The 24,184-nt window shown below is 35.4% G+C and overlaps 4 protein-coding genes across 5 annotated transcripts; 3 read left to right on the top strand and 1 right to left on the bottom strand.

Annotated features, from left to right (window-relative positions):
• The first annotated feature begins 1,487 nt into the window (after positions 1–1,487).
• Positions 1,488–8,896, top strand: LOC108211070 (uncharacterized). Its single transcript, XM_017382561.2, has 10 exons — positions 1,488–2,555; positions 4,710–4,822; positions 4,936–5,055; positions 6,312–6,399; positions 6,966–7,057; positions 7,134–7,238; positions 7,894–8,003; positions 8,317–8,404; positions 8,497–8,532; positions 8,617–8,896. The coding sequence occupies exons 1-10, from the start codon at positions 1,592–1,594 to the stop codon at positions 8,698–8,700; spliced, it is 1,800 nt and encodes a 599-aa protein (XP_017238050.1). The 5' UTR covers positions 1,488–1,591; the 3' UTR covers positions 8,701–8,896.
• A 1,034-nt stretch (positions 8,897–9,930) lies between these two features.
• LOC108210508 (GDP-fucose transporter 1) lies at positions 9,931–11,716 on the bottom strand. The gene is made up of 2 exons (XM_017381831.2): positions 11,512–11,716; positions 9,931–11,274 (listed from the first exon to the last, which is right to left on the bottom strand). Exon 2 carries the CDS (start codon positions 11,243–11,245, stop codon positions 10,199–10,201), a length of 1,047 nt encoding a protein of 348 aa, XP_017237320.1. The 5' UTR covers positions 11,246–11,274; positions 11,512–11,716; the 3' UTR covers positions 9,931–10,198.
• A 5,396-nt stretch (positions 11,717–17,112) lies between these two features.
• Positions 17,113–17,790, top strand: LOC108212115 (uncharacterized). The gene has a single exon (XM_017383846.2). It carries the CDS (start codon positions 17,113–17,115, stop codon positions 17,788–17,790), a length of 678 nt encoding a protein of 225 aa, XP_017239335.2.
• Positions 17,791–21,860: 4,070 nt separating this feature from the next.
• Positions 21,861–23,971, top strand: LOC108213427 (6,7,8-trihydroxycoumarin synthase). 2 transcript variants are annotated; one of them, XM_017385218.2, is made up of 3 exons: positions 21,861–22,569; positions 22,657–22,880; positions 23,020–23,971. In XM_017385218.2, exons 1-3 carry the CDS (start codon positions 22,002–22,004, stop codon positions 23,650–23,652), a joined length of 1,425 nt encoding a protein of 474 aa, XP_017240707.1. In that variant the 5' UTR covers positions 21,861–22,001; the 3' UTR covers positions 23,653–23,971. The 2 variants fall into 2 exon arrangements, with proteins under 2 accessions (XP_017240707.1, XP_017240706.1); XM_017385217.2 differs by having other exon boundaries at positions 21,861–22,880; positions 23,020–23,969.
• The last annotated feature ends 213 nt before the right edge of the window (positions 23,972–24,184 follow it).

The following is a 24,184-nucleotide window of genomic DNA, read 5'->3' as shown; positions in this document are numbered from 1 at the left end:
TATTTGAGAACTCTTGTTCCTCATTCCTTAGTTTTTACAACTGAGTCGCCTGAACACCGCAACAGCCATGAAACTATTGTGAAGGTCAATTGTGAAGCTACCATTTTCGGGATTGATGCGGGCTGGATTACTCGAGAAGCCTTTGTATTCATTTTCACTTTCAAGAATCATTGGATTCAGTGTGTTAAGCAGTCTCGAAACAATGCGGCTATTTGTTTAGCTCGTTTTATTGTTTATCAACCTGATTGCATTGTCAGTTGGGGATTTGTCCCGACTAGACTTTTTTTAATTTAATGGAATAAATTTGCATTTTGTCAAAAAAAAACATATATAAGTTAAATTATACATAAAAAACAAGTTATTAGAAGCAAAGGTGGTCATGACCAATTGAAGGTTGTCTGTCTTGTTATATATATATATATATATATATATATATATATATATATAATTATAGAAAAAGAATTAGTTTAAATTTTGAATCAATTTTTCTATGATAAAATTTTGAAAGCTTGTTTTTGAGATTCAAATACGTGTTATATCAATTATCATCCCGCACACACACATATTATAAACACAAATATATAATTCATGTATTTATAAAAAAAGTCTTATTAATATTTGATAATTGCTTTTATAATTGTTTTGTTTTCATGTTATTTTGACTCTTAGATTATTTCGATCAACATCTTTTTGTCTTTGTTTTAAAAAAAACATCTCAAATGATCACGTTGGGTAAATATTTTGGATCAAAAATAAATATTATTACTTTAACTTATATATTTATTTGTAGGTTGATGAGTTTGTTGTCACAATCAAAATCAAATACACAATGTAATATATATTCAAGAGTCTTTTCTCGCTTTTTTCTCCTATGTCTTAATTTACCCATTCACGTTGTATTTTTGTCTTGAATTACTTTGTAATTGTATCTCTAGATTAGTATATATTAATGTAATTAATAATTAAATCAAACTATTTTCGATGATTTACTTTTCATCTTTGTTCGAATGGATTGTCAAATTCATACACATATTTTTGTAGAAAATGATTATATATATAATGATAACGTGATCCTTGAATAGTCTTAATTTTAGAGATTATATTGAATTTTTAACGTTATCAGAATCTTTCTAAGAGAGATTTAAACTAAAATTTTCGAAATGTGAAAAAACCGAAATGCTCGAACTAATATTTTTACTTGGTTTTGATAACATTCAAAAATAATGTGTAAAATTTTATAAATAATATTTTTAATGCTCGAACTTATATTTCAAGGTATTTGTTTGATATTTATGGCCACTTCAGTGATTATCTTGATACCGTTTTGAATTCAGTGACCAACTTGATACATTAAACCCACTTCAGTGACCAACTAGATAATTAATCTAATTTTTTATAGCTTAGTAGCTTACTGACTGATCTATTAAGTATTTTTCCATTTTCTAAAAATATTTTTTAATTGATTGTTTTTAAGAGTTCAGGTTACTAGGAAGACAGGAGTCACAGGACCAACAAGGGTTTATAGAAACGGAGCAACAAGGGTTTAACATAAACATCCGCCAGCCAAGACTGTTTTCTTCACACCAACAAAATGGTGGAAACACAGAGTAGGAAGAGGACAACAAATGCATCATCTTCATCATCATTTGGTAAAAAATCAGCAGGGGGCTTCAATTTGAGGCCAAAGACCAAAACTTTTCATAAAGGCAGCAGCTTTGAGCTGCGAGATGGCAAGGGTTTTAAGACTAAATTTGATTCTAGGGATGAAATTGATCTCATTGATGATAGAGGGGATAAGGGTTTCGAAAGAAAGAGTTTCGAGAACAAGGGTTCTGAAAGAAAGACCAAAACATTTCATAAAGGCAAGACCTTTGAGCCAAGAAATGGAAGGGGTTTCAAGAGCAAATTTGATTCCAGGGATGAGATTGGCCTCATTGATGATAGAGGGGAAAAAGGTTTCGAAAGGAAGAGTTTCGAAAACAAGGGTTTCGAGAGGAAGAGCAAAACCTTTCATAAAGGCAACACTTTTGAGCCAAGAAATGGAAAGGGTTTCAAGAATAAATTTGATTCCAGGGATGAGAGTGACCTCATTGATGATAGTAAAGGAAAGGGTTTCGAGAACAAGGGGTTCGAAAGAAAGACCAATTTGAAGAACAAGTCCAGTGCTCACAAGTTTGATGGGCCTGGGAAGTTTGGGAGGAGCAAGTTTGAAGACAAGAATAGAACCGCGGATAGAGGCAACAGTTTTGAGTTCCGGAGTAATGACGGTAAAACTATCAAGGGTTACAAAAACAATTCCAAGGCTGAGATTGAAGTGGATGGTGGGGGAGAACAGGGTATGGAAAACAAGGGTTTCGAAAGAAAGAACAGTTTCAAGAATCAATTTGATGATAATCAGCATTCACCTGTGAAATTCGGGAGGAATAGGAAGAATAAAACACCAGTTGATGATGATTCAGAGGATAGACCTAAAAAGAAAAAGAAGAGAGGAATGCGATTAGACCGTTACGACTTGAGTAAAAAGCGTATGGATGATGCTGCGCCTCCTGCTACTGGTCAGTAATATTTTTACATTCTATGTCAATATTTATGAGTTGTATTTACTTGTTTTTATGTGTTTCTGATATGAAAACACTTATATTGATAGATGAATGGCTATTTTGTTGGAATTTCGATCATGATTTGCATTTATTCCCTTGTGGACATATCCTGAGCCTTAATTGTTCAAATTTGTTATTTGGAAACATTTTGTGAAGTATTGAAGGTTTATAATAATCGGTTTTTGCTAATTCTAGTTCATGAAGGATGTGCTGGAAAGTTGTTCGACATTTTCTTTTGTAAATACAGTGAGCCCACTGTAACATGGCCATTAGGTAACACAAGGGACGGAGGACAATGTTAACTTATTACACTGTAACTTTGGATACCTTAAAATGCTCAGTTGATCATGGTAGTGCTTTCAGAGTGTCATGCAAGTTGCCTTTCATGTTTATGGCCATATGGCAAAAACGAGATGTCAATTAGATTAGTTGGACGTGCATAAACTTTGTAAATCCTTTGTCCACAACTCCATATACTGTTTTCGTTGTCACAGTTAGGGGTCATTAAGGAAATATCCTCTATACTCCTAGACGTATAGTTTAAGTCAGCATACATCTTAACATCGCTCGGGATACATAAGGTGTATTTGGATTGGTCTATAAGTCTATAGAGTATTAGTGACTATGCATATAGTTCAATTTATGTTGAATCAAGTAGTCGTTTGTCAAACAGACCAATACTCACTTTCAGGGTTTTAGTAAATTTTGTATTAAAGTGGCTGCCGCACGGAGTGAAGCTCACATAAAACCACTAGTAATCGATGGCTATTATCAAATGAAGCATGAGGCTGGATTTATGGCACAGGTCAATAGAATGAAGGGAGTGGGATGTATCAATATGCAAGATTGACATGATAGTACACTGAGGTTAAATTAATTTCTGAGGGTTAAGTCAAAGAAATTCAGAATACAGACTTGGGCAAATTATTCATCATGTTTAATGTTTTTGTAGCATAGATAGGATAACTGCTAAAGGGTAAAGACGAGAGATGTCATGATTGGAATTAGCAGTGCAGGTCCTTGACATGGAAATAACAGCTTATTTATGAAGACTGTCTGGTTTTGTCTCTGGTTCCTGGTAACTGTAGTGTAAACCCTACCTTATATATTTAATATGATGTTCAGTCATCACTAATGTACTTTCTGATGATCAATTTTGATGTTTAAGAACAAGGGTGTCAAGCTGCCTTGGTACTTGGAAGCAGTATTGTTTAAGGCCCACATTCTTAAAAAGGGCAAGACCCGATTATGAAGAGCTAGGGCTGAAGTGCCATTGATCGAGCATTTTTTGTGAAAAAAGAAATATTACTCACCACTTAAGAAAAATCTAAATACTTGGCATACTCTTAACTTTCAAAAATAAGAGAGCATATCAACCATAAAATTATCAATAATGTTCAACAATTCATAAGTTTCGTAGTCATTTGGCTTAATATTCTTCCCTCAAATTCTCATTTTTTCTCTTTGTAACCTTATCTCTTAGAAATGAAGAAATGCTCCAGCCTCCATGGTTGCATTTGAGGTGGTTGTGTGCAAGTATGATGATATGGTCTTCCCCCCCTTTCTTTTTAGAGAAATTTCGTCTTATAACTATGTTACCGGAATGTTGGAAAGTTCATGGTTAGTGGTTAAAGTTCTAGTCCATAATAAATCATTGAAGCTTAACGAGCTGTAAATACATACAATTCTTCTGAAATAACGATCAAATATAAGAGGGTTTGTTTGTTTTGTTATAACTCATGATGTGAGCTAATCGTCGATTTATCATTTATATTTTTTGTAATTCAAAACTAAGCTCTGATGAATAATCCTAAAGAATGTTTTGCCTATAATAGCAAATATTTTACCTATATCTGTATTTTGTAGTATATTCTATAATAGCTTGGTCCTCTTTCCATAGGTGCGCAAAGTGGCTAAATGCTTTAATGGTTCAAAAGAAAAATAAGCATTATGCAGTAAAGAATATGAAGCACACACCCATGTATTGCTTAAAATGTTATATGCCTCCAGTAATGAGAGGATAAAGCATGAACACCAATGATTTTAGCGATTTAATGATATTGGATTTATAGATAGTGATTGTTTTGATTGCTTTTTTGTTGTATTCAGATGCAATACAAAAGAAAGAACCAGATGAAAACAAAGATGTTGAAATATCAAAGAACGCACAGTTCCGTGCCATACAACCTAGCCCATCTATTCTTTCTTTTGTGGAAGAAAATGTAATTTGAATCTTCCAGGTTTTGTAGTAATTAAGCCAAATCTACTGTAACTTTATTGTTTGAATATTATGCTCTATTTCCAAAGCATGAGTGCCTGACTACTCTCTCTGCAGCTGTTGGGGCGTAGGCGTGAAATCGAGATAAGAAGAGCAGGCTACAATACTGAAATTCCTTGTCCTTTAGATAACATTCCCTCATCTGCCGATTCAGAAAGAGCACGAATTGAAGAAACAGTATGTTCTTTTTTTTTTTTTTTTTTTCAAATTTAAGTTCAATTCTATCAGCTGATAATCCTACACAAGATTTAGCAATGTCTAATATGATTTACTTGAAGCCCGCTTTATTATAGGAATAGTTCAAGAATAGGCGTCCCTTCATAGGGTAGAACATTGTACCAGGAGCTGCATTATACAGACTTTAAAGTTAGAAATCCTGTAAGAAGTTTGGTAACACTTAAATTTCATGGTGTACTTTGTGGTTGGCGTTTCATATTTTCTTATACGCCCTTCAGCAGTTTAATTTTATTTTTTCTTGAAAACTAGTTGCCACAAATGTAATATGATGCCGCAATAAGAGTATATAGAAATATTGATATCTGCATAGTAGTAAGTCACAGATTGAAATTGTTAGAATGTAAATTTAAAGAACCTAGCTGCGAAGTGTTAGGACTAGCCACATATGAAGTATTAAATAAGAGTCAACCTCTTTAATATTAGCAGTCAAGTCAGAACTGATGGATAAGGAGTATACTCTTAGTAGTGTTGGTTAAGCTTTATATACTAGTTTCCAGTAGCAATTTCGATGGGTTGCTTTTCAATGTGAAATTTCACAACGTATCTTCAGAAAATTTAACTGCTTTTTCTATGAATTCTCTTTTACCTCTGTCACTCTAGTTCTTTGATCTATCATTTCTGAAAAAGATTACCTCATTGCTTATGACCACTTGCATGTTTGCTTGCTCAATAGACTAATTATCTAAGCATTCATTAAAAATTGATAATTCATGTGCAGCTTGTTCTGATCTTATTTGAAACCATTTGATGTTGCAGTGTGGTGGACCAGAGTAAATTCTGAATAACAATGAAACATTTTGTGTGGAATCAAATCAAGTCTTGTATAAAAAATGCAGGTGTCACCAATATTACATGTGTAAATAAGACGAGTTTGTAAATTATGCTCAGATATATGTCTTATGACCTCGGCCCAATTTGTTTAAGATAATATAAATTTCTTATAGCAGCAGTTTTACGAGTGTGTAAATTAATGTTATGATAGTCTGTCTCTGTCCTTAAAAGCACAATAGTAAACGGTTTAAGCCTAGATTTAAAAGTGCTCGACTTATCACACTTTTCAGTCAAATTAGCAAGTTACAGCTACGAAGCTCATTGCATTTTTGTAACTTTGTGGTTGATATATCTCCATTATGAAATTGCATCCGTTCTGCATGGTAGCTTTTGATTCAAAAGTTAATGTATTTACATTTTTGCAGGTATTTCGGAATAAGTTAACATTTTTTGCAGCTGCAAAGGTGTCGTCATCGTTTCCATTGCCCGAGGTACCAGAGATTGCATTTGCAGGTAACTTTATCATCTTATCTGGTCAATGACCCTTGCTATATGTACCTGTGTTTTCAGGTCTTTTATATATTTAAATTTAAAATTAGAGTAATCACTTAATGAATTTAATTTTGCGATTCTCAAATGGTGGTACAATTTAGGTGAATGTTTTTATGGTTCTCTCTTGTAAATTTGTGTGCATACTGCTAGGTAACTTCCTTGATATATAGTCATTGCTTAAGTGTGTAATTTATGTAACAATCGCAGCCGCTATGGATCCTGGTTCAGGTATAATTGATAGTTTGATATAGAGCTGTAAACGAACCGAGCTGGTCGTTAAGAAACTCGACTTGACTCGGTTCGGCTCGTTAATGAGCTCGAGTTTGATACATCAAGTTCTCCCCTGTATTTGGAAATCAATACCAGTTATCAGTGTTAAAGATGAGAAGTAAAAGTGCAAGGGGTGACAGTTGACTGTTTAGACTTGTCCCTCTCCCACTCATATCTTTGTTCGTCATCTTGGTGTATTACTGTACTTTGGTTGATGTGATACTAAGTCTGTAGTTTAATATGATATCTATTACCAGGAAGGTCAAATGTAGGAAAGTCTTCTATACTAAATGCACTTACCCGTCAGTGGGGTGTTGTTCGCACATCAGACAAGCCTGGTCTAACTCAGGTTTTGCCCTTTTTTCTTATGAATGTATATGCTTGTGATAATGTAGATGATCTCATAAAAGGCTTGCCTTCTGCAGACTATCAATTTTTTTCAGCTTGGACCGAAGGTGGCCTTGGTTGATTTGCCTGGATATGGATTTGCTTATGCCAAAGAAGAAGTGAAGGAAGCTTGGGAAGATCTTGTTAGTATATAAATTTTTTTTGCTCATTTATTTAGTTGGTTTATTATAAAGAATTTGCAGACCATTTATCACTCCTTGCATGCTAATTGATTAGTCACTTGTAATAATGCTCATTCAGCATCCATGTGTGGGGCACTGTCGATCACCAAGTGAAATTGTATGAGCTACTTCTTAGTCGTATCTCACCAGTAGGGTTGAAATCACACTCACAAATTTTTCTCTTGGTCCCAGTTTAGAGGTGTAATGAATCAGGATATAACTGTTATTGCATTTTATTTTCGTTGATTACAGCACAATATTAATTAAAATTTGTACCGTGAATAAGACACTGACAACAATAGCGGTGGTGTATCAGTTGTTACATTTTACTGCACATGGACACCGTTTCACAAACCCTGAAGCTGCAATAAATTGAATAACAAGTAAAAGTTGATAATTATCTTTGCAGGACTATTTAGGTTACTTTTCTGTTTTGGTTTGCAACCTGTTATATAACTTTTTAAAAGGCTGAGAATCATATGCAAAAAATAGAGAACTATGTACCCAAGTGCTTCAGTGAAGCAATTTATTAAATATTAATTGCACGGGGTTTTATGAGTGATTTTATAATTATCAGCTGATATAAGATGTCCATTTCTTTTCAAAAAATTTGTAGGTGAAGGAGTATGTCTCTACACGAGTTGGTTTGAAGCAAGTGTGTCTTCTTATTGACACAAAATGGGGTATGAAGCCTAGGGATCATGAGCTTATTGATATAATGGAAAGGTAAGGCTGTTCGTACTCTTGATTCTCTTAACTATAAACCATCAGTTGCACCAGGTCCCATAAATTGTAAAGATAATTAAATAGCAGCACAATGTTCTTAATCATGTGCGTGCCTGTTTTACTAGTTTGTATAGCACAACACTAAGTTTGTACTTGCGTTGTTGTTTCCAGAAGAATTACTCCTATACCAGATAAGAAATTAAAAAATTGTCTACCTGGGACTTTGGCTGATGGAAATATTATATTTTATGAAAAAAAGACCATGTTAAAATTTTTCTGGCAATGAAGTAACGATGATAACTTCATTGTACAGGTCCGAAACTAAATACCAAGTTGTATTAACCAAGACAGATTTGGTTTTTCCAATTGATGTGGCACGGCGTGCAATGCAAATAGAAGAGGTAATTACTACCAAACACATAGCAAGTGACTAGTTTATATTATCTTTGACCCTCTTGCTTTTAGAGCTCACATGTTACCTTGATCTTTTCAGAAACTGAAGGCAAATAAGTCTGTAGTTCAACCTGTGGTATGGATACTAACATTAATTCTTTAAGTATATGTTTGATAATTCAAAAATATCTGATAACACAAGGTTCACATGTTACTGCAGATGATGGTGAGCTCAAAATCTGGAGCTGGCATTCGATGTTTAAGAACAGCACTAGCTAATATCGCCAAATTTGCAAAGCTGTAGAAAACATCCTCAAAACAGATATATTGAATAATCTTTGATTTATATTCTGATTTCTATTTTTCATAATTATTTACTTGAAGGTAGGGGCTGTGCATGACTGGGGGGTTTTGTATAAGTGGAACTGTGGAACCCTTGTATTTTTTTTAATTTTATTTTGGTATATGTTCAATGTCATCTCAGAAAGCAATTGAGCACAGCCGCCTCTGTTCCAACTTCCAACTATTTTTATTCTTTCTGAGTTATTGAAATACTTATCTCCCCAAAATCTTTCTTCCCACGTCTTGAAAGATATTGCTGTAAACACATCTCCATGTTCAAATTAAATATTGATAATTGCCATTACTTCAAATTAGATACTCCTATTGATAATTGATTTATTGTCAAAGTGAAAAATCAGAACTAATTGGTTGATTTATCGATTTCTGGATTTATCATAGATTTGTTCAATAAATTGGAGATTTTTAGTAAAATTGAAAATGCAATAAGTGACCAGCAAAACATTTATTAAAGATTAATTGGAGATTTTAAAGTAATTCATAGATCTTCAGAAGACTGGCAAGATTAGAAAGCAATGCAAATTTAAAATTTCTTTCCCACCTTACGATAAATATATGCAAGTCCAGTAAATTTGAGAACCATCATAATCAAGTATTCTACCGATCAACCCCAACACAGAAACTTGCAAACACAACTTCCAGAACATTTTGTGGTGATGCTGATAAGGAAACATTACAGTGGGGGTGTTCAACATCAGAACGATAACCGCCTGCTCTGCACTAGACATGTCAAGAAGCTCGTACATTTTTCATGAAGACAAGATTACCAAGTAGTATTGCCAGTAATCTGCTTCTCACAACTATATTTTCATTTTGCAATGGTAGTTTTCAGGAACTACTGTGGCCAGAGAGATACAACCCAGATAAATGTACGCACACAAGGAGAAAACACCATCATATGCATAACATAATTAAAGATGATCCACCGAGTAAGAAACTGCTTCATCAAAATAAATCTGACCAGGCTGCTGTTCTGAAGAACAGTATACAGAAAGACTAGGCATATGCAATATGCAAAATTGTTTGTCATGTGATTATATAAGGCCTGTTATACTAAGATCCGTTTCACTGTACCATATGCAGATGATACATAGCTTCATTAACTATGGCAACTGGCAACACTTGTTTTAGCCTATTAATAAGAATTATAATATAGTAAACAATAAGTAACGACTGACAGAAGATACAATTTAGATAATAAATTATAACTTCTTTTCCATAAGAGATAGTTCAAATGGAAAGAAACTTTCACAAGTAGGTATACAAGCTATTAATCTAAGATAGCATGAACCTAATATAATGTGAGAATGAGAAGCCAAAATTTTTAAAAGCAATACACATGAATTCCAATGAATGGATAGATGTCCACTTGGCTAAACAGTAAGCAAAACCTTCAATGCAGTAGATCTTCCATTAATGGTACATTGGTACAAGCACAAACCTCATACACCAGAAATTTTACCAGTTATGCCCTTCCCTTCTTTCCCATTTTCATAGTCGTCACTATCATCATCTATCTGATTAGGCACAGAGGACTCACGCTGTGATGGAACATTACTAGCTCCAGTAACTGACTGCTGGTACAGGACACCTCCTGCAAGCGTGACAAGAAGGCAAACCAAACCGAATGGAGTAGCATGCTTATCCCAAATCATCACGTTAATAGCTACTGTGAGAAACTTGTTAACCACACCAGTCACAGTGAATGCAGTGGCAGATATAGCCTTTCTGGCAGCAAATCCAAAGAAACTGATAAGCAGCCCAAACACACAAGACAAAGATACTGCGGAAAATGCAACAACATTAAACAAGTTCCCATCATTGGATCCAACAGCAGTGAAGACATCAGCATACTCCCCTGTAGCTATCCAGAACAATGGAGCCATCATCAACGACAACAGGTTATTGTAGTATACAAAACCCCAAGTATTCAACCCGAGATTCGTCACCATATGCTTGATGTAAACCATCTCAGTTGTAATGGTAACTAAATAAGCAAATGCCCATGAATACGCAGTTAATGTAAAACCATTATCGGTCGCAACATACCCAACAGCACCACCTAATATTGTCAACAAAGCCAAGAAAGTAAGCTTCGAAGGACACGGCTGTTTCCTAAACGCAGTATCAGCAACAGCAACCAAAAGGGGAGTCAACGATCTAAACACTATAAAAGTATCGACATTGGCATGACGAAGCAAATTCGTATTCGTAAAAATCGCCAGATAAAACACAACGGCAGCAGGCAAGAATTTCTTAGCAATGTCAAGCACAAACGGATCGTGATGCAAAAACCCCAACTTCCCCAAAACCCAAACACCAAGAGCTGAAGTAAGGTACTGTAACGCAGTAAGAAGACCCGGGTAGTTAAATTTGGTAATAGCAAACTTATTAATCACCGCAAGCAAACTCGAACAAAGGGCATATCCAATCACAAGACTACTGGTTGCATAGTGTTGCTTAGCTGCATCAAGCCTAATAGGAACCATATTTTTCAAGATTTTCTTGAAGATCTCAACTGCAAAGCAAGTGGGTTGCCAATATAAATATCAAATTAAGCTGATTTAACAAAAGGGTATAATCAAGAAGCCATGTATATAATTGGGGATCAATGCGTAGATATATAGACAAACTACAAGAAACTGAACCCTAATAATAAATGTAATAAAATGCGATGCAATGCCACCGACAGATTTGTTTATGTGTCTATTAATTAAAAATCAAGATCTGAGAATATTAAAATAAGAAAATAAACCTGCTGTGCAGTGCAGGCGACGAAGGCTCCACCTCTTCCTCGTCCTAAATGTCCGAAAGATGAGGGGTTTGAAGTGAGGACGATGAAGACATAAGTATAACTCGGTGGTTTTGTAGAGTCAAATGTTTTCGGACCAGTTCGCGTTGGTTAAATCAATAAACAACATGTTCTGTTTCTGTGGACCTGTTTTTTTGTTACCTCTTTCTTCTTGCATTACTATAGGACCATCCTTCTATTATTTTAGATCGGTCCTTCATGAAATTATATTTTGGGCATGATTTTCGTTGATATTTTTTATTGTTATTAAACTCAAAATTTTATATACTAAAGTTACAAACGATGAAAATTTAATTTAATAATTGCGGTGTATCTTACTAAACTTAAATCTGAACGGCGTAAGTTTAGGGTTGGATCTGATTTTTGTTAGAACATACAACTAGTCTCCGGCAGTTTTTTAACGGGAGATGTTCTCAAATGATTATTAATAAAAATATATAAACGGTTTTTTATGAAGCAAAGAAGAAAATACTAAAATGTTTTATTCAAGAAAAAAAAGAAAATACTAGAATGAGTGTCTAAATCGCGGATAGGCTCATAAATTTCCTGCCGATACACGTAAAAAACATAAAAATAAAGGGGCTGTTTGAGTGAGCTTAAAATAAGTTTTCTTGCTTAAAATAAATAAGTGGAGTAGAAGTTAGAAGTAAGATAAGACTTATAAGTGATTAAAGTGTTTGGGAAATAAGCAGAAACCCTGAAATAAAAGCTAGCATTCCTAACTTTTTATAAATGCTTCTTAACTTATTACACAAACGGTACGAATAAGTGCTCATAACTTATAATCCAGAAGCTGGACTTATAAGTCTTAAAACAAACACCCACAAAAATTAGTGTAAATATCTTTCCGTTTTTTTTACGCGAATAATTTGGTACAACAATCGATTGCAAGAACCTGGACCCTTTTTTAAAACATAGTTGTTGCACATACAAAACAGTGAGAGAACTGGTCTCATACGCTTGATTAGGGGTGTGCACGAGTCGGTTCGGCTCGGTTTCTACCTAAAATCGTTACCGAACCGTGTATTTCGGTTCGGTTTTTAGGTAGAAACCGTAACCGAACCGTTTCAAACGGTTTTTTTCGGTTCGGTTAACTGTTAGTCGGTTTCGGTTTTTTTCCGGTTTTTATATGATTAGAAGCTACTATACGAATTTAATACTTTTATTAATTTTAGAAAAATATTTATATTACTTATTATATCAATTTCTCTTACTAAAATATATAATTAATATATTGTTGCACATATATATATATAATATGTTATATATAATTTATTATATTTTTATTATATATTATATAAACGGTTTGGTTTTTTGGTTTAAACTACTATACAAATTTAATACTTTATTAATTTAGAAAAATATTTATATACTTATTATATCAATTTCTCTTACTAAAATATGTTATATTTAATAATAAATGTTATATTTTTATTATATATTATATAAACGGTTCGGTTTTTTGGTTCGGTTTTAGGGGTAAAACCGTAACCGTTACCAAACCGTTATATCGGTTCGGTTCGGTTACGGTTTTTTTCGGTTTTTATCGGTTACGGTTTTTTTCGGTTTGGTTTTTCGATTTTTCGGCTCGGTTTCGGTTTTCCCGTTTTTTTTGCTCACCCCTACGCTTGATAGAAAACTAATACACTTCATACAAAACTAATGGTGCCTGCCAAATTTTATGGACGCAAAATTGTTTGTGAAGTTGGCGATTGCAGACTTGCAGTGTCCTCAATTCTACGGCATTTACCTTTCTCAGAATGATAATTTAAATGCTAGACTAGAGTCTATACATGCGCATGACTGTTTCTGTTGACAATCTAATGAACTACAACAAATCAACAATGAGAGGTTTTTATCAGCATCATGATTCAGGATCCTAAACTAGAATAATTCCCTAAACTCATCTTTTTACCTGCAAAATTAATTTGGAGTCATTTTAAGGCTACAGAGCAATTTTTCTCTTTTTTTTCTTGAAAAGGTTTCGTGGAAGACATTTCATCATGAATTCATATTACATATGCACTTTTTGTTCAAGGCTTAAGCTGCTGGAGCAGAATCATAACCACCATCATCTCTGCCAGTGGCGGATCTGACTATAAAATCAAGGGGGGTCAATTTTTTTGTAAAAAAAATTAGAAGGGGTCAAAAAAAATTAAGGGGAGTCAATTTCAATTTTACAACCTAAAAATATGTATAATATTAAAAAAAATAAAATTAAGGGGGGTCAGTTGCCCCCTCTTGCCCCTTCTAAGATCCGCCTCTGATCTCTGCAATCCCCTTCCAAGGTCGATGCAAGAGCGTAGCAATAATCTTGAACATGATCGCCATCTGCAGGTTTCTTGGAGCATGATGTGAATTTTTTTTGAACAAGAGACATTACTGTATAGTACAATGAAACTTAGGTGGTAGAATACTCTGCTGTTTGCCTGCCTAGTAAAAGTCAGTTAATTAATATCGACTAGCTAAAAGATGGAGAAAGTTGAGCGTGTGAATTTGTAATTTCGAGTGAGTTAAGCTACTAAAGCTATATAATGGTAAAAGAAGGTGCACAATTTTACTCTCCACAAGTCCAGCACAAGAGGAGTGTGGAGTAACGGCTGCAGGATGTGCACATAGGTATGTTCAAATAATATGTCAACTTGGATGTAAAAAGTATAAATAGATCAGCACCTTATGGGACATTTTTGGGCCTAGCTCAGAAAGTGAATATATATGGAAAATGCCTTGGCTCTTCTTATCCCAGGACAGGTTAACTAAAAGAAAAATGAGAATCCAGTACATAATTGAGCAACTAAAGTGAGTTTAATTAAATTTCTTTTTATGTTTTTTAAGAAGGGCTGAATTAAATTTCTACCATGGCAGGTTCAGTGGAAGCTTGATAAGATTAGCTTGCTTCGTTTCAGTAAGAAAATTTGCTGACAGAGTAGCTTACAGGAGGGCTGATGCAATTGGCTTGGTTTTCAGTTATTCTGTTTGTTCTACAATACATGAGTCAACATGACCCTATTAAGCAAACATATTACTCTTATCTGTTATCTAAACATAAAAGATTAGCTTAAATACATGCATACCAATATGCATGAGATGCATCTACTTAATTTGTTAGATACTACTCTGTCCCTTATGCTGCGGGAGCATAATCATAACCACCATCATCATCATCATCGCCCTCTGATGCAGCATAAGCATAATCATAACCACCATCTTGAACACATGAGATATAAGTATATGCATCATCGTCATCACCTCCTTTGTGCATCTTGCACCACAAGCCCAAGGTCTTGAGAAGTATAACCATTTTTTGATATAATTTCTTAGAGTGGAAGAACACTGACAAGCTAGGGCTATAATGGATTTAATTGAGTTTGATAATTTGTAGCTGAACAACGCTGTATATATAGATGCTAAAAATTGAAGAAAGAAAGTTGAGTGCTTGAATTTGTGATCGAGTGAGTTAAAATTTTGACTCCACAAGTCCAGCACAAGAGGAGTGTGGAGCAACGGCTGCAGGCTGTGCATAAGCGGATGCTATAACACGGTGTCATCTGTTGTGAAGCCACATAGGCATTTTGAATTACATATGGTGGCATCGTAGGGGCCAAGCTCAGAAAGTGAAGATATCTCTGCTTTGTGGTGACAATTGAAAATCGAATATATATGCCTTAGCTTTTATGGGTGCACAAGTGGTCATTTCAATAATTTATGTGAACATCAGTGCAGGAAATGTGGTAAGCTAAAGGAAAATTGAGAATCCAACACTTTACAAGATTGAGCAGAACTGAGGTGATTTTAAGGGGAATGGTGAATAAATTATTTTTGCTGATTGAAATAGTTGCTGTTCCTATAGCCAACCTAAGAAGCCAGCTACTGGAAGCTGATGCAATTAAGCTTGCTTCGTTTCAGTAAGAAAATGACTTGGCAACGGTGAAATTTATATGAGGCCTGGTGCAATTAGTTTGGTTTTTTTTTTATGCTGTTTGTTCAACCATTTACTTCTTTTGATATTCCAATTGAGCCTTGTCACAATATCTACTTTGTTCATTAGCACGATTATTTCATGGTATTACTGATATATGATATTAGTACACTGCTCAATTATTAAAGAAGGGTAAAGCTACGTATCCCAAAAAATTTCCCCAAAAATCTTTACCAAATGATGTGGCAAACAAGTGGCAAATTATGATTGGGTGATTGATGAATCTGCAGGGGGGTCTCATTATTATGGGAGTGAATGCAGCCAATCAGATTTCGCCACATCATTTGGGAAAAATATTTGGAAAAATATAAGAAGGTGTTAGAAATTGATTGTCATATACATGCATTCAAAGTTACAATATTAGAGTTACGGTAAGTCTAAGAAATAGGAGTAGAAAAATGTCAAAGCATTTAATGTTCTTGTTCATTATTTTGGCTATAAATAGCCATCTTCAGTAAGTATTGAAATGCACCCGAGCATACTTCTTCTGCTCTTCTTTCTTCTCTCTGTCTCTGTTAAATAGCTGTTCTCTGATATTATTATAGCTAGAATATTACAACACGTTATCAGCACGAAGCCCTGCCGGAACTGAGAAGGTATAATTTTATTCAAATGTGTGTATATATATATATATATATATATATATATATATATATATATATATATATATATATATATATATATAGTAGACGTGGTTATACCCTCTATAAATAATTTAAATATATATAATCGTAGTAGACGTGGTTACACCCTCTACTAATTATTTATAAATATGACTCGACTAGACGTGGTTACACCCTCTACTAATATTTTAACTACATATGGCCGGAGCACCGCCTATTTACGGTACCATTTAATTTTGGGTAATACCGAAATATAGTGGGAACCTTGATTTATAAATTGCCTGCCTATCGGATAATAACTTTTGTGCCCTAACTAACTTATGCAGGATTTTCCTATTAAATATATTATTGGTTGGAGATAACCTGTATACGCAGACGTCCGTATGGCGGGTGAAAATCCATTTGTCATTTTATATATAGATCTATTCATAATATCGATGATAATAATGATGCACACATTTATTATTGCTTACTTGTTAACGCACCATATTCAGTAGGATTTTATGTAATATTTATATTGATAGTTTAAGTTAATAATTTTGGTGTTAAATTCAGATTATAATGACAAATCTTACAAACTTGTCGTTCGTTGCATTGGACATTTCAGGGGAGAATTATTTATCATGGGTACAAGATGTAAAGTTGCATTTGGGTTCAAAGAAATTAAGCAACACAATAAATGCTGAAAACACATCCACGGTTGAAGAAAACTTTACCTCTATTATTTTTCTCCGACACCATATGCATGAAGATTTAAAATCTGAGTACCTAGAAGTCGAGGATTCCTTTATTTTATGAGAAAATTTAAAGGATAGGTTCGATCATCAGAAACTAGTTTATCTACCTGCGGCTGAAAATGATTGGGCTAATCTAAGACTTCAGGATTTTAAGAGTGTTCGGGCATATAGCTCTGCCCTATTCAAAATAAGTTCTAGGCTCATTATGTGTGGTGAGGTTGTTACTGAGAAAAGAAAGATCGACAAAACACTATCCACTTTCCATCCCAATAATATCAACTTAGCCGAGATGTACAGGGAGCGGAAGTTTACCAAGTTTGGGGATCTCCTTTCAACCCTCCTTGTTGCCGAGCAGAATCATGAATTTGTGATTAAGAATCATCAATCCCGTCCAACGGGATCTGCCCCTTTACCAGAAGTAAATAACATGACATTCCAGCAGAATGTACGTGGAAAAGGGCATAGAGGTGGACGAGGCCATGGTCGCTACCGTGGACGAGGTCGTGGTCGTGGGCATTTTCGTCCTTATAATAGCTCTGATCACCAGAAGTGGCAAACTGAAACACAGAGCAAAAGAAAGGCACCACAAGGAGGGAAAACTGACAATTTATGTCACAAGTGTGGAATGGAAGGGCATTGGTCACGTAATTGTTATATCCCACAACATCTTGTTGATTTATATCAGTCATCTAAAAGATCGAAAGGAAAAATGGTGGAAACAAATTTCGCCAACAACTTAGATGATTCTCTTATAATATCAACCGGGGGAATAAGCGTTATGAGTCTAACGAAACTCCCATGTGGGAGGCTGAGGATTAGTTTCATAAAATTATTAGCAACCGGAGGAATGAGCATTAATGGTCCGAATTACTATAGTTACTAGTGTGTAGTGTGTGCTTTATTTGATCTATGTAATGTGTTATGTTCTTATCAAATAAATTATGCTTCTTAATTATATACAGAATGGATTCTGAAGATATATGCATTGCTGATTGTGGTACAACTCATACGATTCTACAAAATCAAAAATACTTTACCCATATAACCAAATCCGAAGCTCAAGTTGGAACGAATTCTGGCGTATCTAATATAATCGAAGGTTTTGGAAAAGCTAGTTTCGTCTTATCTAATGGTACACACATACATATTCCAAGTGCATTATTTTCTAGTAAGTCCACTAGAAATCTTCTTAGTTTTAAAGATATCAGACTTAACGGATTTCACATTGAAACCACTTCTGAGGCTGGTAAAGAATATCTCCTTATTACTTCTGCTAATTCTAGCAACAAGAAAATCTTAGAAAAGTTTCACTCACTTTCCTCAGGATTATATATGATGAAAATCAGAACCATTGAGTCACACAATGTCATTGCTTCCAAACTCATAGATCCAAAATCATTTACCCTTTGGCATGAAAGATTAGGTCATCCTGGAGTCTCTATGATGCGTCGTATTATAGAGAATTCTACTGGACATCCTCTTAGAGATTTTAAAGTTCTTTCCAAAAATGACCTTCCATGTTCAGCATGTTCTTTAGGAAAACTGATTACTCGGCCATCTCCTACTAAAGTTAAGCTTGAAAGTCCAAGTTTTCTAGAAAGGATCCAAGGCGACATATGTGGACCTATTCACCCATCATCTGGTCAATTTAGGTACTTCATGGTACTAATCGATGCCTCAACTAGATGGTCTCATGTTTGTCTTCTCTCAACTCGTAATGATGCTTTTGCAAAATTACTTGCCCAGATAATCAAATGGCGAGCTCAATTCCCTGATCATTGTATTAAGTCAATTCGTTTAGACAATGCCGGCGAATTTACATCTGCAACTTTTGTCGACTATTGCATGTCTGTAGGAATCTCAGTTGAACACCCAGTTCCTCATGTACATACACAAAATGGGTTAGCCGAGTCCTTTATCAAAAGACTTCAACTTATTACAAGACCATTGTTATTGAAAGCCAAATTACCGACATCTATATGGGGTCATGCAATACTTCATGCTGCTAATCTCATTAGGATTAGACCAACTGCCTATAACCAACATTCTCCACTACAGCTGGTACTTGGTCAAATCCCTAATATTTCCCACTTCAAAATCTTCGGAAGTGCTGTATATGTACCTATTGCTCCACCACAGAGATCGAAGATGGGAGCTCAAAGAAGAATAGGTATCTACGTTGGTTTTGATTCGACATCAATAATTAGATATCTTGAACCACTAACTGGAGACTTATTTACTGCACGATATGCAGATTGTCATTTTGACGAATCTTTGTTTCCTCCCTTAGGGGGAGATAAACATGTGAATAAGGTTAATCCTGACATAACATGGAATGCATCAGGATTACATTTTCTAGATCCACGTACTGGTCAATGCGAACTTGAAGTTAAAAGAATTATCCATATGCAAAATATCGCAAACCAAATGCCTGACGCATTTAACGATTCTAGAAATGTAATAAAATCTCATATACCTGCAGTAAACACTCCAGCTAGAATAGATATACCAATTCAAAAATCAAATACAAATGAATTGGTTACAGAATCAAAGCCACGCCCGAAGCGTGGTAGACCGGTCGGTGCAAAGGATGTTGCACCAAGAAAAAGAAAAACAAAAAAAATCGCCCCTGAAGTGGCAAATGCTCCAGAAGAAGCAAATACCCCTGAAGTGGTATTATCTCCTGAAGAGATTCACGTCCCTGAAGATTCGGGATTGAACAATCATGAAATTTCAATAAATTATGTGCATGATATGAAATTATGGGATCGAAGTAAAGCCATAATTGATGATGTATTTGTGTATTCTGCGGCATTGGATGTCGACATAAATTCTGATCCTAAACCACAAAGTGTGGATAAATGCCGTCGAAAAAAAGACTGGCTAAAATGGAAAGACGCAATTCAAACAGAATTAAATTCATTGCGTAAAAGAGAAGTATTTGGACCTGTTGTCCAAACACCAATCGGTGTGAACCTTGTTGGGAATAAATGGGTATTCACAAGAAAACGAAATGAAAAGAATGAAATTGTGAGATATAAAGCCCGACTTGTAGCACAAGGGTTTTCTCAAAGGCCTGGCATTGATTATCACGAGACATACTCGCCACTAATGGATGGAATTACTTTTCGTTTTATATTAGGTATGGCATCTAAAGAAAAATTAGAAACACGTCTTATGGACATTGTTACTGCATACCTATATGGATCACTTGATAGTGATATTTTTATGAAAATCCCAGAAGGATTAAAAATGGATGAGTTCAAGAAACCTCGTCATATATACTCCATTAAACTTCAACGATCATTGTATGGATTGAAACAATCTGGTCGTATGTGGTATAACAGACTTAGTCGTTATTTACAAAAGAATGGGTATATTAGTAATCAAATTTGTCCATGTGTTTTTATCAAAAAATCACAATCTGGTTTTGTGATTATTGCTGTATATGTGGATGATTTAAACCTTGTAGGTTCAGCTACAGAGGTTGATGAAGCTGTCATATATTTAAAGACAGAGTTTGAAATGAAAGATCTTGGGAAGACAAAGTATTGTCTTGGTATACAAGTCGAGCACTTGTCATCGGGAATTTTCCTCCACCAATCTACATATACAGAAAAAGTTTTGAGCAGATTTTACATGGATAAATCTCATCCGTTGACTACTCCAATGGTGGTTAGATCTTTAGAACCAGATAAAGATCCATTTCGACCACGGGAAGATGATGAAGAGGTTCTTGGTCCTGAAATCCCATATCTGGGAGCAATTGGTGCACTTATGTATCTTGCGAATAATACAAGGCCAGATATTGCCTTTGCTGTGAATCTATTGGCTAGATTTAGCTCTACTCCGATGGCTAGACATTGGAATGGGATCAAGCATATATTTCGTTATCTTCGTGGAACCATTGATTTTGGGTTATTCTTTCCAGAGAACTCGACATCTCAGTTGATTGGATATGCAGACGCTGGATATCTGTCAGATCCTCATTTTGGCAAATCACAAACTGGATATATATTCACATATTGCGGTACAGCCATTTCCTGGAAATCCACGAAGCAAACTACAGTGGCAACCTCAACAAATCATTCAGAACTAATTGCAATACACGAAGCTAGTAGAGAATGTGTTTGGTTGCGATCTATTATCAAGAATATTCAAGAATCGTGTGGATTACCAGATATCACGAGAAGTCCTACTATTATGTTTGAGGATAACACTGCATGCATTGATCAACTCAAGGAGGGATATATCAAGGGAGACCGGACGAAACACATTTCACCAAAATTCTTCTATACTCATGAGCTTCAAAAGAATGGTGAAATTGATATACAACAAATTCAATCATGTGACAACCTTGCAGACTTATTCACAAAATCGTTGCCGAACTCAACATTTGCAAAGCTACGACGTAACATTGGAATGCGTCGACTCAAGGATATGCTGCCGCAAAACTTAAGTAATTGATGTTTTCATCCAAGGGGAGATTGTACTCTTTTTCCTTCGTTAAAGTTTTTATCCCACTGGGTTTTTCTTTGACAAGGTTTTAATGAGCCAATCTATGATCCATAGTATCATGACAATCAAAGGGGAGTGTTAGAAATTGATTGTCATATACATGCATTCAAAGTTACAATAGTAGAGCTACGGTAAGTCTAAGAAATAGGAGTAGAAAAATGTCAAAGCATTTAATGTTCTTGTTCATTGTTTTGGCTATAAATAGCCATCTTCAGTAAGTATTGAAATGCACCCGAGCATACTTCTTCTGCTCTTCTTTCTTCTCTCTGTCTCTGTTAAATAGCTGTTCTCTGATATTATTATAGGTAGAATATTACAACAGAAGGTTTTTTTTAAGCTAGTGGATGTTGTTTGGATGTAAAATGTTGATAGGTGTTGTATTGGTGCAGACTGTTGACATCAAACTAGTGGAATGCGCACTGTGTAATCCACAGTATGGGCTTTTGGGTTTATCTGATATATGACTTATAAGTCGAAAAATACGCGTGTATTAAGTTATGCATCACAGACAGACAGGGCCTATATATGTGATGCATAGCACAGCCACAAGCTCAAAGTCAAACTCATTGATAAAAGATGGAAGTAGTACCTGTCCTTGTTGCAATCACTCTTCCTCTGTTTTTGCTGTTCATACTCAAAAATTGCAATGCCAGAAAGTCGAATCGGCATGCACCAGGTCCCCCTGGCCTCCCGTTGATCAGAAACATGCTTCAGTTCGACAGCTTAAACACTCACATCTACTTGCACCATCTTTCCAAGAAGTATGGTCCTCTCATGTCTTTGAAGTTAGGGTCAGTTAAAATCCTAGTCATCTCCTCTGTGAGCGCAGCGAAAGAAGTCTTCAAATTCCATGATCTTTGTATCTCGAATAGGCCATCCTCAGTTGCCATCCAGAAGCTATCTTACAACAAGCTAGGCTTCTGTTTCGCACCATATGATGAGTACTGGAGGAGCATGAGGAAATTTTCTGCTCTTCATCTCTTTAATGCAAAGAGCTTGAGGTCATTTCAACCTATCCGCGATGAAGAAATTGCACGAATGGTCAGAACGATACGTGATGCAGCTGCAGCTGATTCCAGTGTCGTAGATTTGAGCAAAACTTTTATGACTTTGACAAGCTCAATTATATTTAGAATTACTTTTGGTAAAACATATGATAATGATATGAGGACTAAATTTCATTGGCTACTTGCTGAAACTGAAGCCAACATTGTAAGTTTCTTTCTTACAGATTATTTTCCCCTAATGGGTCGATTTCTTGATAGACTGAACGGTGCATGGGCTCGGTTGGAAAAGAGTTTTCGCGAAACAGATGCTTTTTACCAACAACTCATTGATGAACATCTTCTTGCATCCAGTTTATCTACTGGAGACTGCAGCATCCTCGACATCTTACTTGAGATGAAGAAGGATTCTCCTGGTTTCACGTTTGATCACGTGAAAGCAATATTAATGGTAATCGAAATTTGTACTTCCTTTATCAGTATTAGATATATAGAGTTGAATTCTATGGGGTCCGCATTTAAGCTGGAGTATTGGAGTACCCGTCATAATTTGTGCTAATTGTTATTGTTTTCTCTACTCTTATGTGCAGAATATTATACTTGCAGCAACGGATACAAGTGCTGCAGCTATAATTTGGGCCATGACTTTGTTAATCAAGAATCCCGCATCAATGGAGAAAGTGCAACAAGAGGTTAGAGATTTAGGACGACAGAGAGGATTTGTAGACGAAGACGACATCGAAAAACTTGTTTATCTTAAAGCTGTAGTGAAGGAGGTCCTGCGATTGTGGCCGCCTGCTCCAATTCTGCGCAGAGAAACCACTGAAAAATGTGTGGTTAGTGGCTATGACATCGAAGCTAAAACGTGGGTTTACGTGAACACGTATGCTATAGGAAGGGATCCTGAATGCTGGGACAATCCAGACGAGTTCTTGCCGGAAAGATTCATGAATAATAGTATTGATTTTAGAGGCCAAGATTTTGAGCTGATACCATTCGGAGCAGGGCGGAGAATATGTCCAGGAATATCAATGGGAGCCACTACGACGGAGCTGGTGCTTGCTAATCTTCTCTACTCTTTTAACTGGGAACTGCCTCCAGGTAAAAATAGAGAAGATATTGACATGGCCGCGCAGCCTGGCTTGACTGTGCACAAGAAGAACCATCTTTGTCTTGTCCCTAAAATTGGTGATCAAGTATCACATGCTTATTTAAAGGTGTGATGCATTGTCATGGGTTGGACCATGAAAGTTCCACTGGTGTAATTAGCTTGGTTTTTATTCCATCCTGTTTAATCATGAATATTTATTTCAAATGAGCCTTGTCATGATATCTTCTTGGTTGACTAGCTTATCTTATGGTCTCTTAGATATTCTCCATAATTAATGAATTTAGAAGAACACTTCAATTATAAATAGCTTGTCATTGTCATTGCTATTGAGCATGTCAGCATCCAAGAATAGCTTTCATTGTTGAATTTCATTCATGTATCATACAAGTCCTGATGTACAACAGCAGCCGAACTAATAATCTGTACACATATGTCACTCGAGCATGGGTTAGTTATATGCTTTTCTAATTACTTATTGTACTAATCAGAGTGCAACTGAAATTATAATTTTATGTTATGTTATCCACTTAATCGTGTGTAAAAAAACTCTGAACTATTGGGTAGCGCAGGATCATGGCATATAGGACAGCACAGCATGCTGCATATTCTGCAATGCCCTATTACCGCCTCTGTCTGCAATTGCA

The sequence above is a fragment of the Daucus carota genome, chromosome 3 (genome assembly GCF_001625215.2).
Source record: "Daucus carota subsp. sativus chromosome 3, DH1 v3.0, whole genome shotgun sequence".
Classification (NCBI taxonomy): Eukaryota; Viridiplantae; Streptophyta; class Magnoliopsida; order Apiales; family Apiaceae; genus Daucus; species Daucus carota.
The sequence above is the reverse complement of the archived record's forward strand: the minus strand, read 5'-3'. Positions and strand labels throughout refer to the sequence as shown.